General features: G+C 45.8%; 1 protein-coding gene across 2 annotated transcripts in view; it reads left to right on the forward strand.

The window, feature by feature from the left end:
* Positions 1-6,990: 6,990 nt before the first annotated feature.
* TMEM164 (transmembrane protein 164) overlaps positions 6,991-23,137 on the forward strand; it is a gene marked incomplete at both ends in the record, with an annotated part of 137,820 nt that continues 121,673 nt past the window's right edge. For both annotated transcript variants that reach the window (XM_080910491.1, XM_080910492.1), the window contains one exon: positions 6,991-7,377. In XM_080910491.1, coding sequence (XP_080766617.1) covers positions 6,991-7,377 — 387 coding nt within the window. The remainder of the gene's footprint in view (positions 7,378-23,137) is intronic.

The following is a 23,137-nucleotide window of genomic DNA, read 5'->3' on the forward strand; positions in this document are numbered from 1 at the left end:
TCTCTCTCTCTCTCTCTCTCTCTCTCTCTCTCTCTCTCTCTCTCTCTCCTCCCTCCCTCCCTCCCTCCCTCCCTCCCCCCATGTGCCTGTGTGTGTTCGAGTGTGTGTGTGTGTGTGTGTGTGTGTGTGGTGGGGGCTCAGCATAGAACCCAGGGCCTTATATATTAGGTAAGTACCACTGTACTACTAGCCAAATCCACAGCCTATAGGTTTTCTAATTTTAGTGACTAAACTAGTAGTTTTCTATCTTGTTTTTTTTTCTTCTGATTTTATTGATCTGATTGGCCTAAGCTACGAACCAATACTTGTATTTAGTTTTTTTTATTACATTTATATATTTATTTGTGTACACATACATTTGAGAACATGTGTATACCACAGTACATTTGTGGAAGTCAGAGGACAAATTGCAAAATTTCATTCTTTTCACATTGTATGAGTCCCTAGGATCAAACTTAGGTCATCAGGCTTAGCTTCAAGCACTTTTACCTGCTGAGCTATCTCTCCAGGCCAAGAGTTGATGTAGCCACAGCTGATCACTATGGGGTTAGATTTATTTGCACCTCCAAACAGCTAGAGATGACTTTAGCTTTCTTTGAACTATTCCTGTGTCACATCCAGTTTGACTGGGATTTGACCTGACCGTGGATGACAAGGGAATGAAGAAACTGTAGACAGAGACACAGAAAAACTGGGGTCAAGTAGAGTCTTATGGGGTGGCACCAACTACAGCAACAACCAGGAACCTCAGCTTGTTTATTATGCACAGCACAGGGAGGATGAGTTAGCTAACTACTGCAGGAGATGTCCCTAAGTGAGCAGTCTCATGCTGTAAACAACAAGCATGAAGAAGCTGCAGGGTTTTTCTCCCCCACATATTGGCCAATCATTAGTAGACATTTGTATGTGGACCAGAGGAAGGAGGCTTTGCCATTTGCATGGGGTCTAAAGCAGTGGATCCTTGACATGCGCAAGTCAACAATACACTCTTCACTTAGGACTTTATTTGTTTGTTATACATTCAGTCATGGCTTTCTTGGATCCCCACATCCCAGACTTTCATTTTCATTTTGTTTTGAGACAGGAACTTGTTATAGAGCCCCAGATGCCCCGAGGCAGGCTATGCTATACAATTTGGCATCAAACCCCTGATGATCCTTTCTCAGTCTCCTGCTTTTTGGGATTATGGGTATCACAATATGCAGATCTACCCTTGAATTTTTGTTGCTCCCCAAATCTTAACCTGTGTAGCTCATTCATACAGGCAGGATTTGCTTTTATCTCTTGGCTTTATAGCCTTCTTCACACCAAGTATTGTGTTTTGTTTATAAGTGCTCTTGTGGGGTGGATCTTAAGCTCCTTCAGGGCAAGAATTGCTCACAGGTCCACAACATTCTTCTGCACATTACAGAGGCTTCCTGACTCCGCAGAGAAGCAGAGAATGAATGCTGATGTTGAATGAATGGGAGGGGGAAAAACAGAAAGCAAATAGATCAAGACAAAGGCTTCTTCATTCTCCTTCATACACATGCAGTTTATTATTCCTGATAGTACTTCTCAGAACATTGGGATTGTACATTGTTTTTTGCTTGCATTTGACATGTGGGTGTGTTGTACGCCTTTTCCTGGGGTAAATGTGGGCAAATATCTCTTCATCTCAGATAAGGCATTAATGATATACTAAAAAAAATCATTCCACTGAAGTCTAGCTTAGTGAACTAGGGAGTTTATCTGGGCCTACTTACAGGCACAGGGATGACTCAAAAGCAGCTGCATCAGTGAAAAGCCCACCACAGTGTGGGTGACTACACAGTTCAAGCTACATCCCTGGACTTCAACCACACAACTTGTAGGCAACTGGGCAGGAGTCTCCACTCTTCCAGACAATAGCATTTACTGTGTACTTAACCTTGGGAGGTGGTCTTGTGAATCTTGTTAACTTTCTGAGCTTTTCCCAGCCTTTTCAGAGCTCCCCTTCCTACTCTGGGAGGAAATGTTTCATTTGGGAGGAAATAGGTACACAAAAGAAAGTTTCATTTTAGATGGAAGGGCAGAAGTTGATTATTCGAAGAATCACAGGAGCAGAAGGTTACTTGCTCAAGTTTAACTTGAGAGCTGTTACCTATGTGCTCCAGTAGGTCACCTGAGCTCAAACCTGGGAAGTCACTTTGGCCCAAAGAATTTATGTGATTGTTTCTACAAGCAGAGATGTGACTCATACCACCAAACCAGGAAATCAACTGTTTTACGATGATTCCAGCAGGCCTGAGAAGACAGGGAGGCAGAGTTCACAGAATTATACCCTTTGATGGCTAGCAAGTTTCTTTGCAAAAACCTTCCCCAAAAGCCAGGTAGACTTGCATATGTTTAAGGCCAGCATTCAGGAGGCCGAGGCGGTAGATCTGTACATTCCAAGATAACCTGATCTATGAACCTGATTTCCAGGACAGCCTGGGCTCCATAGGTAGATTCTGTCGCACAAAAAAAACAAACAAGAACAATACAAGACACAGGAACCCCCCCATACCAACTCCCTCCAACCTTCCTTCTCCTCCCATTCACTTTACCACCCCTAAGGAGGTGGTCTCTAAGCCACCACTGCCCTACCCCACAGCATTCCCTCCACAGCCCTCTCCTGCCTCCCACCTCCTGCCCAGCTTCCTGTCATCTCAGTCTCTACCCTTCTGTCCCTCCCTCCCATGCCCCTATACCAGCCTCTCTTGCAACTGCTCTGAACTGTTCAAACTGCTAGTGCTTCCCAGGTTCTCTTTTGCCGGTGGGCCTGTAGGACTTCCTTAAGAGCCAGTGAGGGGATTAGCAGGTAAAGGCACTAAAGAGCTGACTTGGACTCCTGGAACCTGCATGGAGAGGAGAGAGAACCTACTGTTGTCCTTGGATTTCCAAACACATGGCATGGTACTTGAGTGTTCCGTGCTCACACATAACAAACAAACAAACCAATAATAAACACACTTTAAAAAAATGTTCCCCTTAAAAAGCAAAATTTGCTTCTTCTTGTCAATGTTTGGAGATAAACAGGTCCTCCCAGCAAAGACATGTCTAGACATTTGTCTGAAGGTTGTTGTTGTTTGTAAAACTTGACCTATCACTTTCATTAATTTCTTCCTTGCCTCTTTACTTGTGGGGACAACAATTTCTTCGTATTTATTTGGTGTTTACTAGGTGTCACTTGGTTAGGTGCTGAGGGCTGTGTTTGTGTAAAAAACATTAAGACCCTCCCATGCTGTAGAAGGGCTGGGTGTGGGAGGCAGGACTCACCAAGAGAACAAAGGAAAGCAGTATGTGATTCAGAGGAAGTCCTACAGGCAACAAATGCTATAGAAGTTTGGAGGAGGGAGAGAGAGCTGCAGACTGGATGGGGAATTGAGAAGAGTGTGATTTTTCTGTGGGTTTTGGAGGGTGACTTGTTTCTGCAGATGTGGGGGAGGGCACAGAATTGAAGTGTATGTGCCCACACCCTTAAAGGCACACACAAATGCCCAGATTGTTAACAACAGGTATGATTTAGTGGTTCCGTTCCATGCATCATTTGGATGCACACAACCCTATCAATTAGATAACGCTATCTTTCAATTAATAGATAAGAAATAGAAACAATAAAAGGCTAAGCAAATTATTTAAGGCTACAGAAGTAAGTAGGGTTAGTTAGGATGTACAAATTTTAATTTTTTTTAAAGAAACCTTTATTTTTATTTTATGTGTATGGGTGTTTTGCCTACCTGCATGTTTGTGCACCACATGTGTCTCCCTGGAGGCCAGAACAGGATGTCAGATCCTCTAGAACTGGAGGTACAGAAGGTCATAAGCCACCATATGGATGCTAGGTATTGAACTCAGATCTTTTGGAAGAATATCAAATACTGCCAACCACTGAGCCCTCCATCCAGCCTAGAATGTACATTTAAAAAACATCTGGGAAGGTTGTAAACAGATGGCTCATCAGTTAAAAGCACTGGTTCCTCTTGCAGAGGACCCAGGTATGCTTCCTCACCAGGGACCAAAATGGTGCACAGACATACATGCAGTCAAAATTCTCATGCACACGTATTAAAAATAAATTAATAAAAAAAGGAGAATTCACTTTGTCCACCCACAGAAAAGAAAAAGATAAAAGGAAAGAAAAGGCAGTTTGTGATTTAGGTCAGGAAGTTGGCCTGGTTCCAGTCTTTAAAGACAGTCATTTTGCACACACAGAAGTGGCTAGGCCCAGTTTGCTGCTGAAGGTCCGCATGGATATGAGACCAATGAAGTCATCACTGAGAGCTATGTTGCCGTTCTTCCTTCTTTGAAGATAGGAACTGGAGGCCTCCAGATGCTACATTCCTGTGCTAGGAGCTCTGTTGCTTTGTTCTTTGGTCATCTTGCAGAGATTTAGCAAAACACCTAAGGAGAGCCAAGTGAGTGCTTCTGAACTGGTTCTCTTGTTTGTTGCCATTCTTTATTAATTAGCCACTTGAAAAACATCCTGCCTAGGGTGGCTGCTTCACAAAGCTTGAAGTCAGACAAGCTTGCCTGGCTGTATTTGTTAGGTTGCAAAGGATGGGATGGTTTTGGCCTGATAATACAGTAGACTGTATTTTACATTTTAAGACTGGCATACAGCCAACATCTGAAAGTGTTTCCTAGGCAAGGTGCCTGTGGTTTTTCTGGATATTCTTCTAACTTATGTGAGTCTCCAATACATATTAAACTAATATAAGGTACATGCTGAGTAGTCCTTTCCTTAATTACTGGTCCTTAGAAGAGCCAGCCCAGCCACTAGGTAGAAAGCAGCAGAGAAGAGGGGCCCCCTGGACCGGGAGAGAGCTCACTTTTTCCTGGCTGTTCTTTCTAAGGCGGGGTTAGGAAGCAGCTGCTCTCTCTCTTTGGGGGGTGGGGAGGGAAAGAGGTCAGGAGAAGCATCTCTTCCTCCAGCTAGTCTATCACTGAAGGCGCGCTGTTGTCTGAAGGGGGGCGGGGAGGGAGGACGGAAGGAGGGAAGAAGGAGGGAGAGAGCCAGCGAGGTTTGTGTAGCTGGAGGAGAAAGAAAAACATCAGAGCTGGGTTAGATGGAGTCCGAGGAGAAGTCCCCAATTTAGGCACTGAAGAAGAAAGTGCGGCTGGGACAAAATGGGTGAGGGTTACTTTTATGGTCTTTTACGAGTCTCCCATTTCAAGGCCGAAGGGAGGAAGCAGGAAGTCCCTACTCAGCCCGCTCCCCAAGCTAAAGCCTGTCCCGTAGTTTCACAGTCTTACTCCTAGAAGTTAGTGAGGGCCAACTGAGTGCCCAGTATGTGGTCAGGTATGCAAGGTAGTGGCCAGAGAACGGGGTCACTGGAGGAGTTCGTCCACCAGGCTTAGGCGGGGAGGCGGATTCAGTCACAGTGGCGAAGGAGCAAAACTGTGCACGAGTGCACGCTCCGAGTGCAGAAGACCAGGCGGGGAGGAGGAGGGGGAGAGAGGCGGGGATGGGGCCTCGGAGGTTAGCAGGGTGGAGGGGTGGGGGGAGGAAGCAGGGCAGGACGTGGGAGGCGAGGACGAAGTAGGGGCAGGCTGTGGAGGGAAGGCTGCGAGGCGGGGCAGTGGTGGCTTGAGGACTTGTATGTGTGTGTGTGTGTAGGGGGGTGAAGAGGACCGGAGGTGTGTGTATGTGTGTGTAGAGAGGGGGTGAAGTGGACCGGAGGCGTGTGTGTGTGTGTGTGTGTGTGTGTGTGTGTGTGTAGGCAGGGGGGTTGAAGTGGACGGGAGGAGGGACGAAGGTGGAGGGAGTTGGCGACGAGGGGGTGGAGAGAGGGAGGGGAAACCGGAGGAAGCGAGCGGCGGCTGCCGGGGGAGGAAGGCAAGGAGGAGGAGCCGTGAGCGGCGGCGGTGGCGGCTGCTGCGCTGCGGCCGCCTGGGGAGCCCAGCCGAGTGCCGCCTGGGGCTGCGGGGAGTGCGGGGAGACAGAGAGTTTGGCCGAGCCCGGCAGCGGAGCGGAGCAGCGGGTGAGTGGAGCCCCAAGGGGTCAAGGCAACCGGTTCTCGGGGGGCCGGGCAAGGAGGAGCGGGAAGATGCAGCGGTGGCGGCGGGGCGGAGGGTGGCGGCCCCATGGCCCGGCCCCTAGTTGGCCCCTGCGTCCCCGCCCTCCCTCTCGGCTTCCTCCCGCCGCCCGCCTGCGCCTGGGGGGCTGGTCCGGGGCCGGCCGAGGGCTGAGGGTGGTGCTGGCCCGGAGGGCGGGCGTGAGGGGCCAGGGAGGGGTGGAGCTGGGGGTTCTGGGGTGTACCCAGGGGCGGGAGGCTGGACCGGGACTGCTCTAAATTGGCTGGAGAGGGGGCCCCGTCGGCGGCGAAGTTGCTAGCTGGGGGCAGAGACGGCCACGCGGTTGCAGGAGTAAGACATCCCCCCCCCCCCTTCTCGTGGAGTGGCTGAGACGAGGAGTCCGGCGTCCCTGCCCTCCCCGTCGCCCTTCCCGCCTGCCCGGCCCTGCTAGCTCCTCTCCTAGCCTCCGCGTGTCCCCTCTCTCTCACCCCCTTCTGCCTCCCGCTTGGCTCCCTCGGCAGTGCCGGGCCCCCTAGGTCCCAGTCCTGACCCTCTCGGCCTCCAACTTCCCTCGACCCGTGCTTGCTTGGCCACCACTCCCGTTCCCCTTTTCTTCCCTCGCTAGTTACCCCTCCCCGCTTCGTTAATTCCCGTGCAATTGCCTCTTTGAGACCTTTTTTTCCTCTCCTTCCTTTTAGATTGGCCAACGGCTCCTTTCAACCCTGCCTCGTTGGTGGCCACTGGAGAAGCGCGGGGGGCTCCCCAGACAGCCGTGGGGACAAGTTAGAGTCAACACTTTACCCCGGGCCTCGCGTGTAGCTTTTCCTTCCCTGTTATAGGTGCCCCAGTGTCCGGGGGGGGGGTTGCGGGTGTGCCCTCCTTACACGATCCACCGCCTGGGCAACCCTCGTGTCTCGTGTTCCATCTCGCTCTTGCTTCCTGTACCGTTTTCACGTGGAGCCACTTTGCATCATGTCCCGGTATAGCTACCAAAGTCTCCTGGACTGGCTCTATGGGGGCGTCGACCCCAGTTTTGCAGGCAATGGGGGCCCCGACTGTGCTGCCTTCCTGTCTTGGCAGCAGCGGCTGCTGGAAAGTGTGGTGGTCCTGACCCTGGCTCTGTTGGAGATCCTGGTGGCCCTGCGGCACATCCTGAGGCAGAAGGAGGACGGTAGGGGTGGCCATAGCAGCCAGCCACAGCAGGTGACCCAGCGGCCAGAGGAAGGCAAGGAGAGCCTGAGCAAGAATCTGCTCTTAGTAGCCCTGTGCCTGATCTTCGGGGTGGAGGTGGGCTTTAAGTTCGCCACCAAGACCGTCATCTACCTGCTCAACCCTTGTCATCTGGTCACCATGATGCATGTGAGTCTGTTGACTTTTTCCTGGGCAGCCTAAGTGATAAGAGTCCTTTGCGTGCTCGGGACACTGTAGTGTAGAGCACTTAATTCCCGTGGGAAGTGGGACCCTTAAAATGATTTTCCAACCAGCATCTACCTTTGAACTAGTAACTTCAGCGTTGCACAACGGGTCAGCACTACAGTGGAACAGTGGAGGTGAAGAACTCTAGAAATCACTTGTACTCAGAGCCCCATGCCCCTCCCCTTTCAGCTCTGCTGGGGCTTGGCCTTTTCACCAGCAGGAAGTCCAGCCCCAGCTAGGTGACCATTCAGAATCACATCTGTGGCGCCTGGCCTGGAACTCTTGCCTTTTGTAGTAGTTTCTCAAGGAGCCTGGTAACAGGCTTTCCTGGAGGTGGCCACACAAGTTTCCTTGTCTCCACTCTTGGTACATTGGGGACATAGTTTTAGGGGTTTCTGTTAGTGAGGCTTTTGTTTGGGAGCATACGCTCTTAGGGTGAGGCCAGCTTTTGGGTTGTGAGACACTTGGGCAACCCAAAGCTCCTAAGTTCACAGGTTGGAAATCTCCAACCGATGTGAGAGGATATTTACTTTTTTCAAACCTCTCCTCCATCTTACCACTTGGAGTCTCCATCCTATGGTCATGCTCCAAGGGTGCCGGAGAGAGCTGACTGCTTTTGCTTTCCTGAACTCTACCCATTAGCTATGCTAAGGCAAAAAAATGGGATTGATAGGGGAAATTGCCAGCTAGGTACCAGTAATTGTCTGTGAGGACCAAAGAGGCCGACTTTCTTTTCTCAGCCTGCTCAGGGATGTTCGGAAGCTATAAATTCATAGAGCATGAGGAGAAAAGGAAGAAAGGGAAGGCAGTCGGTTCTTTTAGATTCTAGGCTGTGGAAAACTTTGTGTGTTTTACTGGGAGTAGTTTTGAAGCCTGTCATCGGCATCTTTATTGCTTTTATATTTGTTGAAGGTTATTCTCAGAATTGTAACAACCCTGCATAGGGCCAGAATAGGGCCAGAGGTTGATATTATTCTCATGTTAGAGGTTCAAGGATAGAGGTCACTTGCTTCAAGGCAAAAAAAAAAAAAAAAAAAAAAAATTAGCATCAGGGACCCATTCTCCTGTGGAGTTGCAAGTCTTTAGTGGGGGTGGCTGGGGGTGATGAGGCCTTCCTGTGGGAATTTACTGTGTATTTGTGACTCAGATATTTGCTAGCTCCCCCTTCCTAAAAATCCGTTTGTTGACCCATTCTTGGCCTCATCAGAGAATGACCTTAGCCCCTTGGCATCTTGCAGAGGTGTAGATAACTCTGGAATAAAGGGGTGTTATTGATTGGGTCACTAAAAGCATGGAGAAGAGATGGGATGGACAACATTTTTTTTGAGTGAGTAAGGGGACAGGGAGGGATGAGAGAGAGGGAGGGGGAGGGAGGGAGGAAGGGAGGGAGGAAGGGGGGAGAGAGGGAAATTTCTTGGGAAGGGGTGCCATTCACAGCAAAGTCCAGGATTGTCTTAGCTAGCTAGACCTTCTGTGCAAATTTGACCGGTCCTCTTTCTTTCTTTTAAATGAAAGGCCTTTTTGTTAATGAGGGGAAACAACAAATCTGAGCTTCTGAGCTTCTGTTGTGTGTGCCTCTTCAGACTGGAGTGCAGGTGGTGGGTCAGAGAGTACCTCTACAAAGAGGCCTCTGGCAACCACAGATCTTGAAGGTCAACAAAGGGCTAAATGGGCTAAATTCCGCCTCACTCAGACGGCTCAGGCTGCTACTGGCTTGATGACCTCAAACCTGGAAGGGCCATGGTTTTTAAAGAAAAGATTTTAGAGGCTCTTCGAAGACTCAGGAGACCTGGAATTAATTAGTTGTATGAATTTGGGGGAAAGTACCCTTTCTGAGCCTCCGTTTCTCTACCCGTAATAGGAGACAAGAGTTATACTCCTAGCCCTTGACAGTCTGTTCTGTGATACTTTGCTCTATAACCATTGAGTGTATAACAGACATTTTGAAAGGCTTTTGACCTCCTTATGCAGCAAAAGGGAAACTGGTCCCTGAGGAGCTCAGGTAGCCACCCTGTCCACCCTTTGCTTTTGCTCAGTAAAATGGTCCTAGTGACCCTTGGGTCACATGCAGAGGATGGTGGCACTTGAGGGACAGATAATGTTTGGGGGACTAGCAGCTGATTTTTGTCCCCCTGGGAGTATTTTTCCCTCCTCTTAGATTATGCCCTAGAGCTATAGGGTGAAGAGAAAGAAAAGAATCATGCTGATACATTCTTGCAATGTCCTGGGAATTGTCCTTTATTCCCAATCACTTTTGTAGCCTAAGTAAGGTCCTAGGCTTTGATGCATCCAGCTTCCAATGCCTTCTGTGTGTCTCTTTTCCTTAGAAGTAGGACTGGATTTTTTTCAAGTTGATGAAAGTCAGAAAAAAAAAAAAAACATTAACATTGGATGGTTGCAGCCCATCGTTTTCTATCTTGGATTCAGAAATGACTAATGATAGTTTGGAAGGCTACTAACACCTTCCATTTATCTAGCATTTTGCTGCTCATAAAACACTTTCATATGCATTATCTTATTCGAGGTTGTTTTAGATCATCTTAGGCCTGAGGAAAGATGTTAAAATGTTTCCTGTGACTGTGTCTATGGCAAAGGGGAAGATATTATGAATCGGGATTTTTTTTTTTGCAAATGAATTAGCTGAAATTAGGCTATAACATAGTAACAGACCGTGGAGATATGAGTTGAAATGAAAAGGAGTTTCAACGTGAGCATGCTCAATGCTTGATACTATCTGTTGACTCCGGTTCAGCTTTGTAGAAAGAGCTTTTTTAGGGGAGTCAGTTTAAGTATGTAACAAGGGCCATGTTACTTTAAGGCCAGGAAGTAGGGGAGTTGGAGGGAAATTGATTCCTTTCCCAGCTCTCATTTTTCAGTCTGCAAAATATTCATTTGCAATGCCTTGTTCCACAGACCCTCGGCACAGCCATGCTGCGTTGGGTGGCTGCCAATTGTAGTAACATAAGGAAGGCCATAACTTGTGTCTGGATTCTGTCCCTGATTAACATTCCTGCTGTTGAGTTTCTTTTTGGTCTCATGTGATTCCTCTGAGGTTTGAGGATGGGAGACTGTTAGTGGCTTATGGGACTGCAATAGTGCCAGCTCACAGCTCTGCTCCAGGGAGAGATACAAGGGCTCCGGTTAGTACAGCATTATTAAACCCCGTGCTAAATATCTGCTCTGCTTGCCAACTACACCAATAAGGGGTTCTTCAAGCATGACCACTCAATCCCCTTTTGCCCATGATTTTTGGCAGGTATGAATTATGGGGAGGGGCTCGGAGAGGATGGACTTACTGAGCCATTGGGCTGTTTACTAAAAAAAAAAAAAAAATCTCCCAGCAACTTAGTGGCGCAGGTGGCTTTAACTCTCAGCTGCCACAGTGGGAACCTGGGATTAGTCAGAAGAGATTCTTGGAGCTGTTTAAGCCTGGGGGGCGGGGGAAACAAAAACCAAAAGACTACAGTTTCTCAGCAGAAGAGCTAAAATAAATGCCGGTCTAGATGTGATGTCTAATGTCTGAAATCTCTGCACGGGGAGGTTTAGGTAGGACAGCAAGTTCAAGGCCAGTCTGGCCTACAAAATAGGACTGCATCAACTTGAAACAAAACAGTCTGGCTCACTGTGTTGCAAGGAATAAAGATCTATGACTAACTTTAATTTATTGACTTTGTTTTCTCTTTCTTTCTCTTTGTTCTCTTTCTTTTGTTCTGAACACATCTTAACTTACTTTATTTCCCCAGAATCTAATTATGTTGTGTTTATTTTAAGAACTTAATGAAAAGATCTTTTTCCATGCTTTGTTTAATTGCTGAATTCCTGTGGACTCTGCGAGTGTCTGTTTACATCTGATTAGGCACTGAACTTATTTAGCCAGGTACAACATAGGCAGTTTAATCCTCAATGCCTGTACTCTTGAAGCAGGCCAGGCAGTTAACAAATTCTAATTTGTGATAATTGACCTGTAGCTTCTAGCTAGTACTTTTTTTTTTTAATTTCGATCAGAAATGCTGAGCTTTTTCTTATTGTGTAAATTTATTTTATTATTGTGTGTCTATGTGGCTATACACACATACCACAGCGCATGTATGGAAGTTAGATAACTTCCAGATGTTAGTTATCCTAAACATCTGGGTCTGGAAATAGAGCTCAGGTTGTCCAGCTTACACGGCGAGCACTTTGATTCTTTCAGCCCCCTCTTCGACTTAGCCCTCTCTTTTTAGATTTGTGTTTGTTCTTACATGCTCTGTCTTTCAAAAACATAATATAGTAGAGGCCTGATTTCCACCAGGTGGAACTTTCCTGCCTTGGGTTTGCTAAACGTTATTTTTCTTCCCCTCTTCTTTTCTTTCTCTCTTTTACCTTTCATTTTTCTTTCAAACTTTCTCTCCTTCCCTCCCTCCCTCCCTCCCAACCTCCCTCTCTCCTTCTCTCCTTCCCTTCCTTTCTTCTTCCTTTTTTTTTTTTTTGACACGATAACTCAGCATTCTACTCTTGCTGGCCTGGAGCTCACTTTGAAAGCTGGCCTGAAATTCACAGCTCTTTGCCTCCCGAGTGATGAGAATTAAACTGCTCCCCCCACGGCTGCCCTTCTAAAAGTATGCAGTGGTTTGTAGTCATAGATTCTGAGCTTTGGGCTGGGATGGAGCCCAGTTGGAAGAGTACTTATTTTGCATGCATGGAACCCTAGGCTCAATCTGTTCCCCAGAACTTGATAAACCAGGCATGGTGGCACATGCCTGTAATCATAGGAAGAGGCAGAAGTTCAAGGTGATCCTCAGCTGCATAGCAAGACTAAGGCCATTCTGGGATCTATGAGACCCATCTCAAAAATTAAAACAAAACATAACTGCGCTTTTGGTGCTATCCTTTGCGATTTAAATACTCACTGGTATATTCTATAGACTGATGGATTTGTTTAAGAGAAGAGAAAACCTGACAAAGAGTTGAGAATGAAGATTTCGGTTTCCCCCTTGATGACGGCTCCTCATTCCCCGTCTGCTGTCTCGAGCACTGATTACTGTTCCTATATAGGATCGATGTTCATGGGTAATGGGTACAGTGAGGGATCCAGCAATCTGCTGACAGCTTATCAGATGGGCTGTGTTCTTTGTCATCCGACCCGTAGGGCACCAGGGAATTAATGCTTATATAGGTCTCGGCATTGAGGCATGGTATTATTTTAGTTTGTTTTATTCTTCTCTCCAGAGAAGACTGCAGAGAATTTCCCCATCTTTCATTGTCGGCAGTCTTTAGGAGACTACATTTATTACAAATAAAGGTGCTGTGGATTGGTGAATTAAGCATCTCTATCTAACACTGGAGTTGAATGTTATTGATGCATATGGCTTTCTATGGGAACCTGAACAAATTATTTAACCCTTTTCTTTCTAGCTCTTTACCATGAAAATGAATACAAGGAAAGCAAAGCTTTTTAACCTGATAAATACCTATGCGATCACTTAACCAGAGAAGTTGGGCAAAGCTGATCAAAATGGCGAGTGACCAATATGTTTTTACTTCAGACTCAACTCCTTTCCACTTTCCAGATGGCTACCAAGAGCTGTTTTTCTAATAATCCCTGTTGCTTTTCTCTGGATCCTTGCCCAGGTTTCCATGCCCTTATAATGCACAGTCTGCAAAGCTGGGCACTGTAACTTTTTGTAGAGGTCCAGCCCATACCAAGCAAAGAGGAATGTCTTTTCGTCTCAGCCTTTTTATGCCACGCATCTGTGAATACAATCCAAGGCCATCCTGCCTGCTTTCAAACAGCAGTATGTTTCTGGCTCCTGCTCAATTTATGATTGCAGGCTCGCTGGATTTTGTTAACTTAACACACACACACACACACACACACACACCACTTTCTCAGTCTTCCCTGGGTTTGTTTTGGATTCTTTCTGTAAGTTCTCCTCTGAGGATTCTTCTCTTTTGAAACCTTTTTAGATGGTCCTGACCTGACTCCAGTTATTCTTGTCATTCTATTAAAATTAATATTCTATTAAAGTCCTTTGTCCTTTCACAACCTTTCAGCATTTCTCAGAATATTGGGAGAGGGGCTGGGTATAATGAATGATGGCAGTATGATATTTTGATTTAAATTTACTTTTTAATTTTTTATTACTATTTTTTGAGCCAGGATCTTTTTATGTAACCCTGGCTATCCTAGAACTCACAGAGTTCTGCTTGCCTCTGCTTCCTTAGTGTTGGGATTAAACATTCTACCCTAAGGGGTGGAGCTGGCATTCTGAATATTATTGGGTGTTGGGGAGTTGGGATACTGGCTCACTATGTCGCTCTAGCTGTCTGGAAACTCACTATATAGAGCAGGTTGGCCTTAAACTCACAAAGATCTGCCTGCCTCTTTAAATGCTAGGATTAAAAGCATGTGTCACTACACCCTGCTTGGCATTCTGAATTTTAAAGAAACTCCTTGGTGGGATGGGGTTATAGGTCCACTTGGTAGAATTTCTGCCCAGCATGCACAGTACTGCGTCATTAGCTATAGTGGTCATCCCAGCACTCCAGAGGTGGCCTGTCTCTTGTGAACACAAAACTATCCCCAAACTAAACAAAACTCCCCTAGTCCTGGATCCCTTTTTTGGGGGGGGAGCTATCTGGTGGTTGAAATAGTAAACAGGAAGATGGCTTAAGTACTTCACTTCTCCTGATTGTTGTGAAACTGGGCAGCCTGTGGGCAAGGCACTTAGGCTTCCGGCAGTGGTGTGTATGGGTTGGTAGTACAGACTGTGTAGGTAGTCTGTGCAGTTATGTAGGTCATATGGCTTAAGTGATAGGAAAAGGTCATCCAGTTTTTGTAAGATGCATTTTAAGGGAGTTATGTCATTAGAGTATTTCAAGTGGGACTTGGTCATCTTCTAGTTCTTTTTCATTCTTCTTTAAAACCAGTTAAGTTCTCCCAACTGCCAGGAGGCCCATTTTGACACCTGGTTGTTGCATCCTAACTCTCTGTATGTGAGACTCTGGTTTTAAGTGGTTATAATAATTTATTCCTTCTTAATTTGTGTTTGAGTTTTTAACTTTATGTGTATGGATACTTTGCCTACATGTATGTCTCTGCTGCATGTATGTCTAGGCACCACGTGTGTTCCTGGTGCCTGCGCAAGCCAGAAGAACGAATGGGATCTCTGAGGACTGCAGTTACAGATGGTTGGGAGCTACCGTGTAGAACACGCTGGTAACTGAACCTCGATTCTTTGAGAGAGCAACTTTTGAGCCATATCTCCATCCCCAAATTTGTTAATTTCTGGATTTATTTAATAAGCGTTTATGAATGCCTGTTGTATGCCAAACATTGGAGCCAGGCACTGGAGATTCAACGATTAGTGATAATCAGGGTTGGGTCTTAGGTGCTTCATAGTTTAGATGAGAAAGATAAGACAGTGGATCAACTCATTTACAGTGTTACATGTAGAGTCATACATGAATGAAACACAGAAGGGGAAAGTGGTTTTGATAATGCATTTAAGGAATTTTTTCCCTTTGAGGTGACATTTGATTTGAGCTAGCTCATGTAGGACTCGTGTTAGCGGTTTGAGAGCAGGGGCTTTTGTCTTGTTCTCTGTTTACATACCTAGAATGAGGCCCAACAAAGAGGGAAAGAAGCGAATTCTAGCTATAAGACACAATGTATGGGCCAGTCATGGGAGCATAGGTCCTTTAATCCCCACGCTGAGGAGGCAGAGGCAGGCAGTTCTCTGTAAGTTTTAGGCTAGCCTGTTCTACATGATGGGTTCCGGGCCAGTCAGGGCTACATAGAGAGATTCTGTCTTTAAAAAGAGAGTGAGAAAGAAAGGAAGGAAGGAAGGAAGAAAGGAAGGAAGAAAGGATAATGGACGAATGAATTGTGAAAGGCTGAGGGTGCCTAGCGCTTTCAAGGCCCTAAATTTAACTCTGACCCCTGCCAAACCAAAAGCAAAAGATCTTAGACACAGACACACTGTTGCTGCCTCCTTCATCAGACAGTATCTCCACTGTAACCTGCTGTTATCAGGGTCACATTTCCTTTTCCTTCCTTGTTAAGGCCAAGTGAAGCTTTGAGAGCGCTTTATCATTTCTTGGCCATTGACTATAGTCACAGATGTTCATGCAGTGCAGAAGGTTGTGTTCTCTGCTCTATCCCAAGGAAGACCCATGCTGTCAAGGACAGATACCCAGAAGAACATCGAGGTAAGTTAGCAGAGATTAGTGGAGATAACATGCACCCTATGTGCAACCTAGATGTGATTATTTAGCTATTCATGAGATGGTTGCTCTCTTGAATGAGCTTGCTTCACAGCAAAATTCACCAAGTAAGCTTTACCCCTCTTTCCCTCCCTCCCTCCCTCCCTCCCTCCCTCCCTCCCTCCTCTCTCTCTCTCTCTCTCCCTCTCTCCCTCTCTCTCTGTGCCTCCCTTCCTTCCCTCCCTCCTTCCTTCCCCCCCTCCCTCCCCCCCTCCCTCCCTCCCTCCCTCCCTTCCTCCCTCCCTTCCCTCCCTCCCTCTCTCCTTCTCTTTTTTCAAGACTTCTTGCTTCCTCCCTCTTTCATAATCCTCTTTCCCATTTCTCTGTCTTTTTACCTGACAACTGCATTCAAGTTGGCCTCCTTCCAGAGTTTTTCATGCTCTAACACAATGGCTTCTACAATGTCAAATGTTCATTCCAGGACTGGCAAGGTTGCTCAGCAGGTAAAATCACTTGCTGCTAAGCCTGTTGACTTGTATTCCATCCCTGGGACTCCGATAATGGAAGAGGAGAATGAACCCACCTGCTCTAAGTAAATCAATATAATAAAAAACAAATCTCCATTTTATTTCACAGTGTGACATGCCAGGGGGAACTGGGGACAACGAAAAGGGCCACACTGACGTGAGAATGGCATGTGGACAGACCACTAGGGAAGAATGAATTTTTTAAAAATTGAGTTTTTCTCAAATTTTTTTTCAGTTTTAATAGATTATCTTTCAACAATTTTCAACATTTTCTGTAACTTGGGATTTTTGGATATTTTATTTTTGTTACGTGTGTGTGTGTGTGTGTGTGTGTGTGTGTGTGTGTGTGTGTGTAGGTATGTGTATGAAATGTGCATGTGTGGGGATCATGGGGCAGCTTTGGGAGTTGGTTCTCTCTTCCTGCTAAGTGGGTCCTGGAAATGGAATTCAGGTCATTGGGTTTGTCATCAAATGCCTTTACCTGCTGAACTGTCTCTTTAAAACATGAAAGAGCCAATCTGGGAATGGTGGCATGCATCTTTAGTCCTAGCCCTTGGGAGACAGAGGCAGGCAGATTAGTGTGGTTTGGGGGATGGCTTGGTCTACATAGCCAGTTGCAAGGTAATCAGGGCTATGTTAGTGAGATACTTCTCCAAAGCAGAAAAGAAAAATAAGTTTTTAAAAATGAAGAAAGTTGTTGCATTATTTATCATTGAGCTTCTCTTTTGTGTTGGACTGGAAGTTGAGTCTCTTTGTCTTTAGACAAAGGACTGAGACTGTATTAAAATACTTTTGAATATAAAGAAGGAAGACAGCCTTTTATGCATAGCTGCTTAAATGGGGTGGGGCCAGAGAACCTTTTAACTCCATGTGTTTATTTAAGACATTCTGCTTGAAGATCTGAGGCTCTGGGCTCTGGGTTTTTCTTGTTTTCCACTGTTAGTGAAAACAGAACTGGTAACTACACACAAAAATGAATATAATTATTATTTCTCTTGCTAGTTATTGATGTCATTTTTTTATTATTTCTTTGTGTGAATTTGTTTAAAAGAAAAAAACCACCTTTTTAAATGAGTATTTGAGTCTTAAAATTAATAAGCCTCACAATGGGGTGATAACACATGAGTTTAATACCCATACTGGGGAGGCAGAAGGAGGTGGATCTCTTGAGTCAAGGCAGGAGGCCAGCCTGGTCAACAAAAGTGAGCTCCAGGACAGCCAGGACTACACAGAGAAACCCTGCTTTGAAAAACAGAGAGAAAGAAAGAAAGAAAGAAAGAAAGAAAGAAAGAAAGAAAGAAAGAAAGAAAGAAAGAAAGAAAAAGCAGGCAGGCAGGCAGACAGATGGACAGGCAGACAGACCATCCAGGTATCCAGGCATGGGGGCACACACTTGTAATTCTAGCACTAGGGAGGCAGAGGCAGGTGAATCTGAGTTTGAGGTTAGCCTTGTCTACATAATGAATTTCAGTATAGCCAGAGAAAAAAACAACCAACCAAACATCCCTTGCAAAGAAAACCTCCAAATCCTTTGACCTTGTTTTGAAAGAAAAACAATGACAAAAGTTCTGGTTACCATCCCCTGGCCTAGTGCTTTTGAGCAGCTGGCTATTTCCATGTCCCTTGACTGGGATTTGTGCTTTCCCCTCCCCTCCTCTAGCTAGAATTGCAGCTATCAATATCTTCCTGCTGCTGGAGTATATTATTTTGTACTGGTTGCTTCCAAAGGATCCGGACAGCAGGGAGCTAGAGGTGCTGGGAGTGGGAGGGTTTGGCAGGAAGTATGCAGACTCAGACCCATGGCAAGTGCTCAGGTGTGTAGGAGAGGGAGCCCATGATCATCTGGAAGGGAAAGGAAGCCTGAGCCTACCATCATTCCCTCCTGGTGTTTTCCAAGCCCCATTTCCATGACAAGCCAGCAGTGCTGTCGCCTTGGGGTATATTTTGCCTGTGAGTGGAACGGCCTCTGCCACTTCACCAGCTGTGTTTGCGGAAAGACTAGCTGGCTAGGGTCTGGCTGTTGCTAGCAAAGAGACATTTCATTCAGGTGCTGATTAAATAAGGCATGCAGCCAGATTGCACATTAAGGCCCTTAACTGTGGCTCTGGGAGCTCTGAGTAAACATTTATTAGATGGTCTGGGCATAGCATTATCGAGGACCATGGTGAGGCGTTCTCTTCAGAAATAGGGTTGAAGGAAATGGGAGCTCGGAGACACCTCTAGACATGTCCTAGACACATATAGGAGATGGATCCTCCTTTCCTGGAGTTAACCAGTCCCTAGTGTGCACCGACAGACTAGAGAGCTTTCCTCTCTGGCATTAACTTGCTGAGACAGAACACAGCAGGATTCCCGACTAAGTAGGGCAATGGAAATATCTCCTTGTCCTAAAGTAAGGTGGGCCTAGTGGAGGGAGCCTTTGAATTCTATTTCCTGGGTTTGGCTTTGAGTTCCATTGTCATGAGACCTTAGGCATGCTATTGAACTACACTGTTGGCTTTGTTCATCTGCGAACTAAGAATACTAACAGCATTTATCAATCAGGGTTGTTGTGAAAATTAAATTAAGTCATTTCAATCAAGCAATGAGCAGAAGTCCTGGCTCACTGTGAGCATACAGCAAGAAAGTAGTTTTTATCGGCAGTCACTGTAGTACTATGTATTTCAAGGCAGATATGGGCTGAGATCTTAATAGACTTGAATTCAAATCATTTTCATTCTGTAACCCTGGGCAGCTTGGTTTGTATTTCCACATTTGTGAAGTGAAATGAGCACGTTTAAATATATCAGGGTTGTGGAAAGATTGAGAAACCATTGGTAAGTCACTGTATAGTAAGTGTACACTCATAGCGAGCATTCAGTATGTTGTGGCTGTGATAGTGATGATGAGGGTGACAACAGTCACAGCCACCACTGTCACCCCAGCTCCCATAATGGCAACTGAAATGAGAGATGCCTCCGTGCTTATTACTGTGACTGCTGCTGTCTCAAGCTTTGGTGCCCCATGGTAAGGATTTGATGCTGGATTTAGAATTTTAACTAACAAAAAGCTTCCCTAAAATCTATGTGTCAGGCATGCAGTGGACAGAAATACTGGTTTTCATGAAGCTAGCAATAATGGCTGATAATGGTTGTGGGTATTCTGAGGGTTACTGTAGGTTAAGTAGTCCTTTGGAAGAATGGGGGTCAGGAGGTGGCTCTGGTGGTTTTCCAGGGACCTCTTGGCTTCCTTATTCTTTCTTTGTATCAGTGGGCTGACTCCATGGTGCAAGCTATCTTGAGATTGGTAGTCTAGGTAACCAGGGAGGAGATGAGCTAAAGAGAGTGGTTTTCGGTGGGTGGGGTGGATAAAGACAGGTGAATGGATTTCACTTTCACTTTTTTCTTAGTGTCTTTTGATTGAGGAGTAGGTACTTGTTTACAGAGAATGAACCACTCTTGGGGCTTAGAGGGAGGCAAATTCATTTCTTTTTATTTTGTTGCAGAGTTTGGGGATAAAGCCCAAGGACTTCTGCACATGTACCACTGAGCTACATACATACCTCGGCCCAGAAAAGCAGGGTTAAAGCAGAGCAGTATTTTAGCAAATGGGCAAGCAGTGTAGTGGAAGGCATGCTGCTCAGGGCATCGGACTCCTGACGCCTTTGCTTACGGACCAGCGGATAGGACAAAACAAATAGCAGCAGCAACAGATCACAGTGCCTTCTAGTATCTGGTAAACTTCTCTTTTCAAGAAATGCTGCTTTAAAATAGACTATGCTTCGGAGTCTAGGCCACCAGTCTTCCCTAAAGGAAGACCCAATTTAAATGCAGTTTCTAGGCCTTATACCCCTTTGGTCTGTGACTTTTCAGCCATGGGATAGGGAGATGCCTCACCCTCACCTTGGAAGATCCTTGGGTCTATTCATAGGCATTGTGGGTAATAGGCAATTCTTTCGGTGAGGACTGAGGAGGATAGTGTCATCAGTGATAGTCCTGGCTCCCTAGGACAGATGTTTGGAGCATATGTCTACAACAAACAGCAACGGGAAGGAAGGACAGACATTAGAATTTAGCTGTTCCAGCCAGGCGGTGGTGGCGAATACCCTTAATCCTGTCACTCAGAAGGTAGAGGTGGGCAGATCTCTTGATCAGTCTCTTGGTCAATCTTGTTTACAGAGTGAGTTCCAGGACAGCCAGGGCCATACGGAGAAACCTAGGGAGAAAGAAAACAAAACCAAAACTAAAAAAGGAAGGAAGGAAGACAAAAAAGAGCGTTTCTAAAGTCACTGTTCTAAGACTTAGGAAGGATTGGAATAAAGGGTCCCATTCATATTAGAACTTGCTCCTTATCTGGTCATATTTATGGAAGCCTCCGGCACTTGGGTGTGAATGTATATGCTGGCTTGTCACTGTAATTTTATTCTTTATCCTGTTCACGGCACTGTATTCTTCACACCCTCTAGGGATGTTGCTGAGGGTCATGAGCAGTGCACTTGTGCCTCATTATCTTAAACACTAGGCCCCCAGGGCTGTAAGCTGCTGCCCACTCCCCTCCCTTCCCCCAGGCATTTCTCATTTCCAGTAGGAAGCACCCAGAGGAAAGTGACTCATTTTACTTGTGGGTCTCTATTCTGTGTAAATTTCCCCATCCAGCAAAGAGATAGATTGACCTAGCCCTGTGGCCATCCTCTCTGGAAAGGCTTTTGTCCAAGGCCGAGTTGGGATCTGCAGAGAACGTGAAGGCTGCCTGCCGTGTCCCTGGGTCTCCTGACAAGTCCATTCCTATTTGGCCATGTCTCCCAGCTAGTGCTGTGTTTGCTCAGATGGGTGCACATGGAAACCAGGCTTGGATCAGCTCCCCAAATTTCTTACTCCCTGCTTTGGGTCTGTCCTGAAAAACAATTTGCAGAGTACATTGTGACCCACACCTGTTTTTGTTATTATTATTATTATTATTATTATTACTATTATTTTAAAAATACTCTTTTTTTACAGTCACATCAGTATAATTTGGGATTATATTATTAAGTCCTGAATCCCGCTGTGACTGCAACTGACCCCCTTTTGCAGGTTCTTTAGTTTCGTGGATAATAGAACTTTAAATTAGAGTCAGAAGGAAGCATAATGTTTTCTTAGAGTGTTTTGAGCTAGATGTAAGTTTGCAAGTAGCTCCAGCAGCAGGGAGGAGGAGGAACATCAGAGAAGGAATGAGAAAGCTTAGTGTCAGGGCAAGCATATGTAGGACTTATTTTTATGTTTTTTATTCTGTATGCTTAGGATTTTTACTGCTATCCAAAGAAGTAATAAAAGTGTGTGTGGGGGGGGACTTACACTTTGTGAGTTAAGAATCAGAAAAGCAGGCAGATTTCCCAGCAAGTGCATTGAAAAAGAGGCTTCTGGGAGGTGTAAGTACATTGTCTCATTAAAAGAGGATAATTAGTCCTCCCATCTCCTTAGCATGGTTTCAGTTTTCCTGAAGGTGGTCACGTGGCTCACTGGCAGGCACAAGTAGGTTAATGATTAAGGGTAGGGAGGAGGCAGTAGCATGTTTTATGAGGTTATAACCTTTCTTATAACCCTAGCTCAGTTTAGAACATTGTTTCCACCCTGAGCCAGAGGTAGAGCTCAGATCCCATTCTCAAAGCTCATCTTTTAGGATTTATCAGGAGGAGGTAGTATCCCTTTAATGGACCTCAACAGAGCTCTACCACCTCTGCCTTCCTTTTGTACAGCTTTGTACTTTTTAGGGCAGAAGACTTGTGATGTTTCCCTTTCTTATGGTGTGTTGCTGGAGAAACGAGGGTGTGGTCCAAAGCTGAGCAGGAGTGGGAGGGTTCATCTTCAATGACCTCCCATCCATCAGTGACCTGATGTCTGACTGGCTATCTGTTGCTTCCACAGTCTTCTTGTCTTTCCTTGTTTCTTCTTTGCTTGCCGTGTACTTTAAGCATAGCTAGCTCTCAGTTCTGGGATTACAGGAATGTGTGGCAGTATATTTGGCGTGCTTATAGTACAGAAACTCTTGTCTTCTGAGTCTCCTCCAGCCCTTTGAGCTACTATAAACCATGAGCAGGTCTGATGGGAAAAGACTGCAGAGCAGGAACCCACTGTAATGTTGATCTTCCACACTGCAGGAAACATTGACTGTAATAATAACACATGTGACTTTGTCTTTTAGACAAGGCGCTTGTCTTTTTATGTAGTCCAGGTTGCCTGTGCACCTAGGAGCCCTCTTCCTGTGTTTCTGAGTTCCAGGGTTCCAGGTGGGCATGACCATGCCCCACAACAACTTTTAACAATCTTGAGCACTCATTAAATATGCTGCTGGCTTGGTGCTACGTTTACTGCTCACACATTACTTCATCTGCAGCCTCCTACAGGGTCACTTTGAGTTTCTCTGATTATTTCATTTGCTTCTCCTTCATTTCCCTCTTTGTCAACCTGTAGGCACAGGATATTCCAGCAATACTTTCTTCCCTTGTTGAAACAGCTGAGTGATTGGAAAAAGAGCTAAGAGAAACCTCCGAGTCTAGCTCAGAGCTGTCGATCCTTCCTCATTTTCTAGATGAGCAAATGACTCGGAGAAGTGAAATGACTGCCCAAAGTTGGGGCAGCAGAGTAGGATAGGTAGCTCAGGTCAGAATTAGCGTATGAAGAACTCCAGTAGGCTGTGGGAAGGATTGGAAACCTCTTCACCAAGATCAACGTGTTGATAGCATGTTCAGAGACTTGAGATGTCCTGACTTGCTACCCGTGACTGCCCTGGTCAGTACAGCAGGGATGCTTGTTGAGTTTTCTCCTAGCTCCTCTTCCTCCTTCTCTCGGAAGTGCATTTTCTCTTAAGTCTTTTTGTCATCCATCCATCTCTGTCCAGTCTCTTGTTCTGGGACACAGGAACCTAGGTCTCTCAGCAGATGTCCAGTGGATGCCCAAGTAGACCTGTGGCAAAGTTACAGGGCTAAACGGAGGCAGTGCTGGGTTGTCTCTGGATTTCCAACTTAGTGTCTTACT

Source organism: Micromys minutus, assembly GCF_963924665.1.
Source record: "Micromys minutus genome assembly, chromosome: X".
NCBI lineage: Eukaryota > Metazoa > Chordata > Mammalia > Rodentia > Muridae > Micromys > Micromys minutus.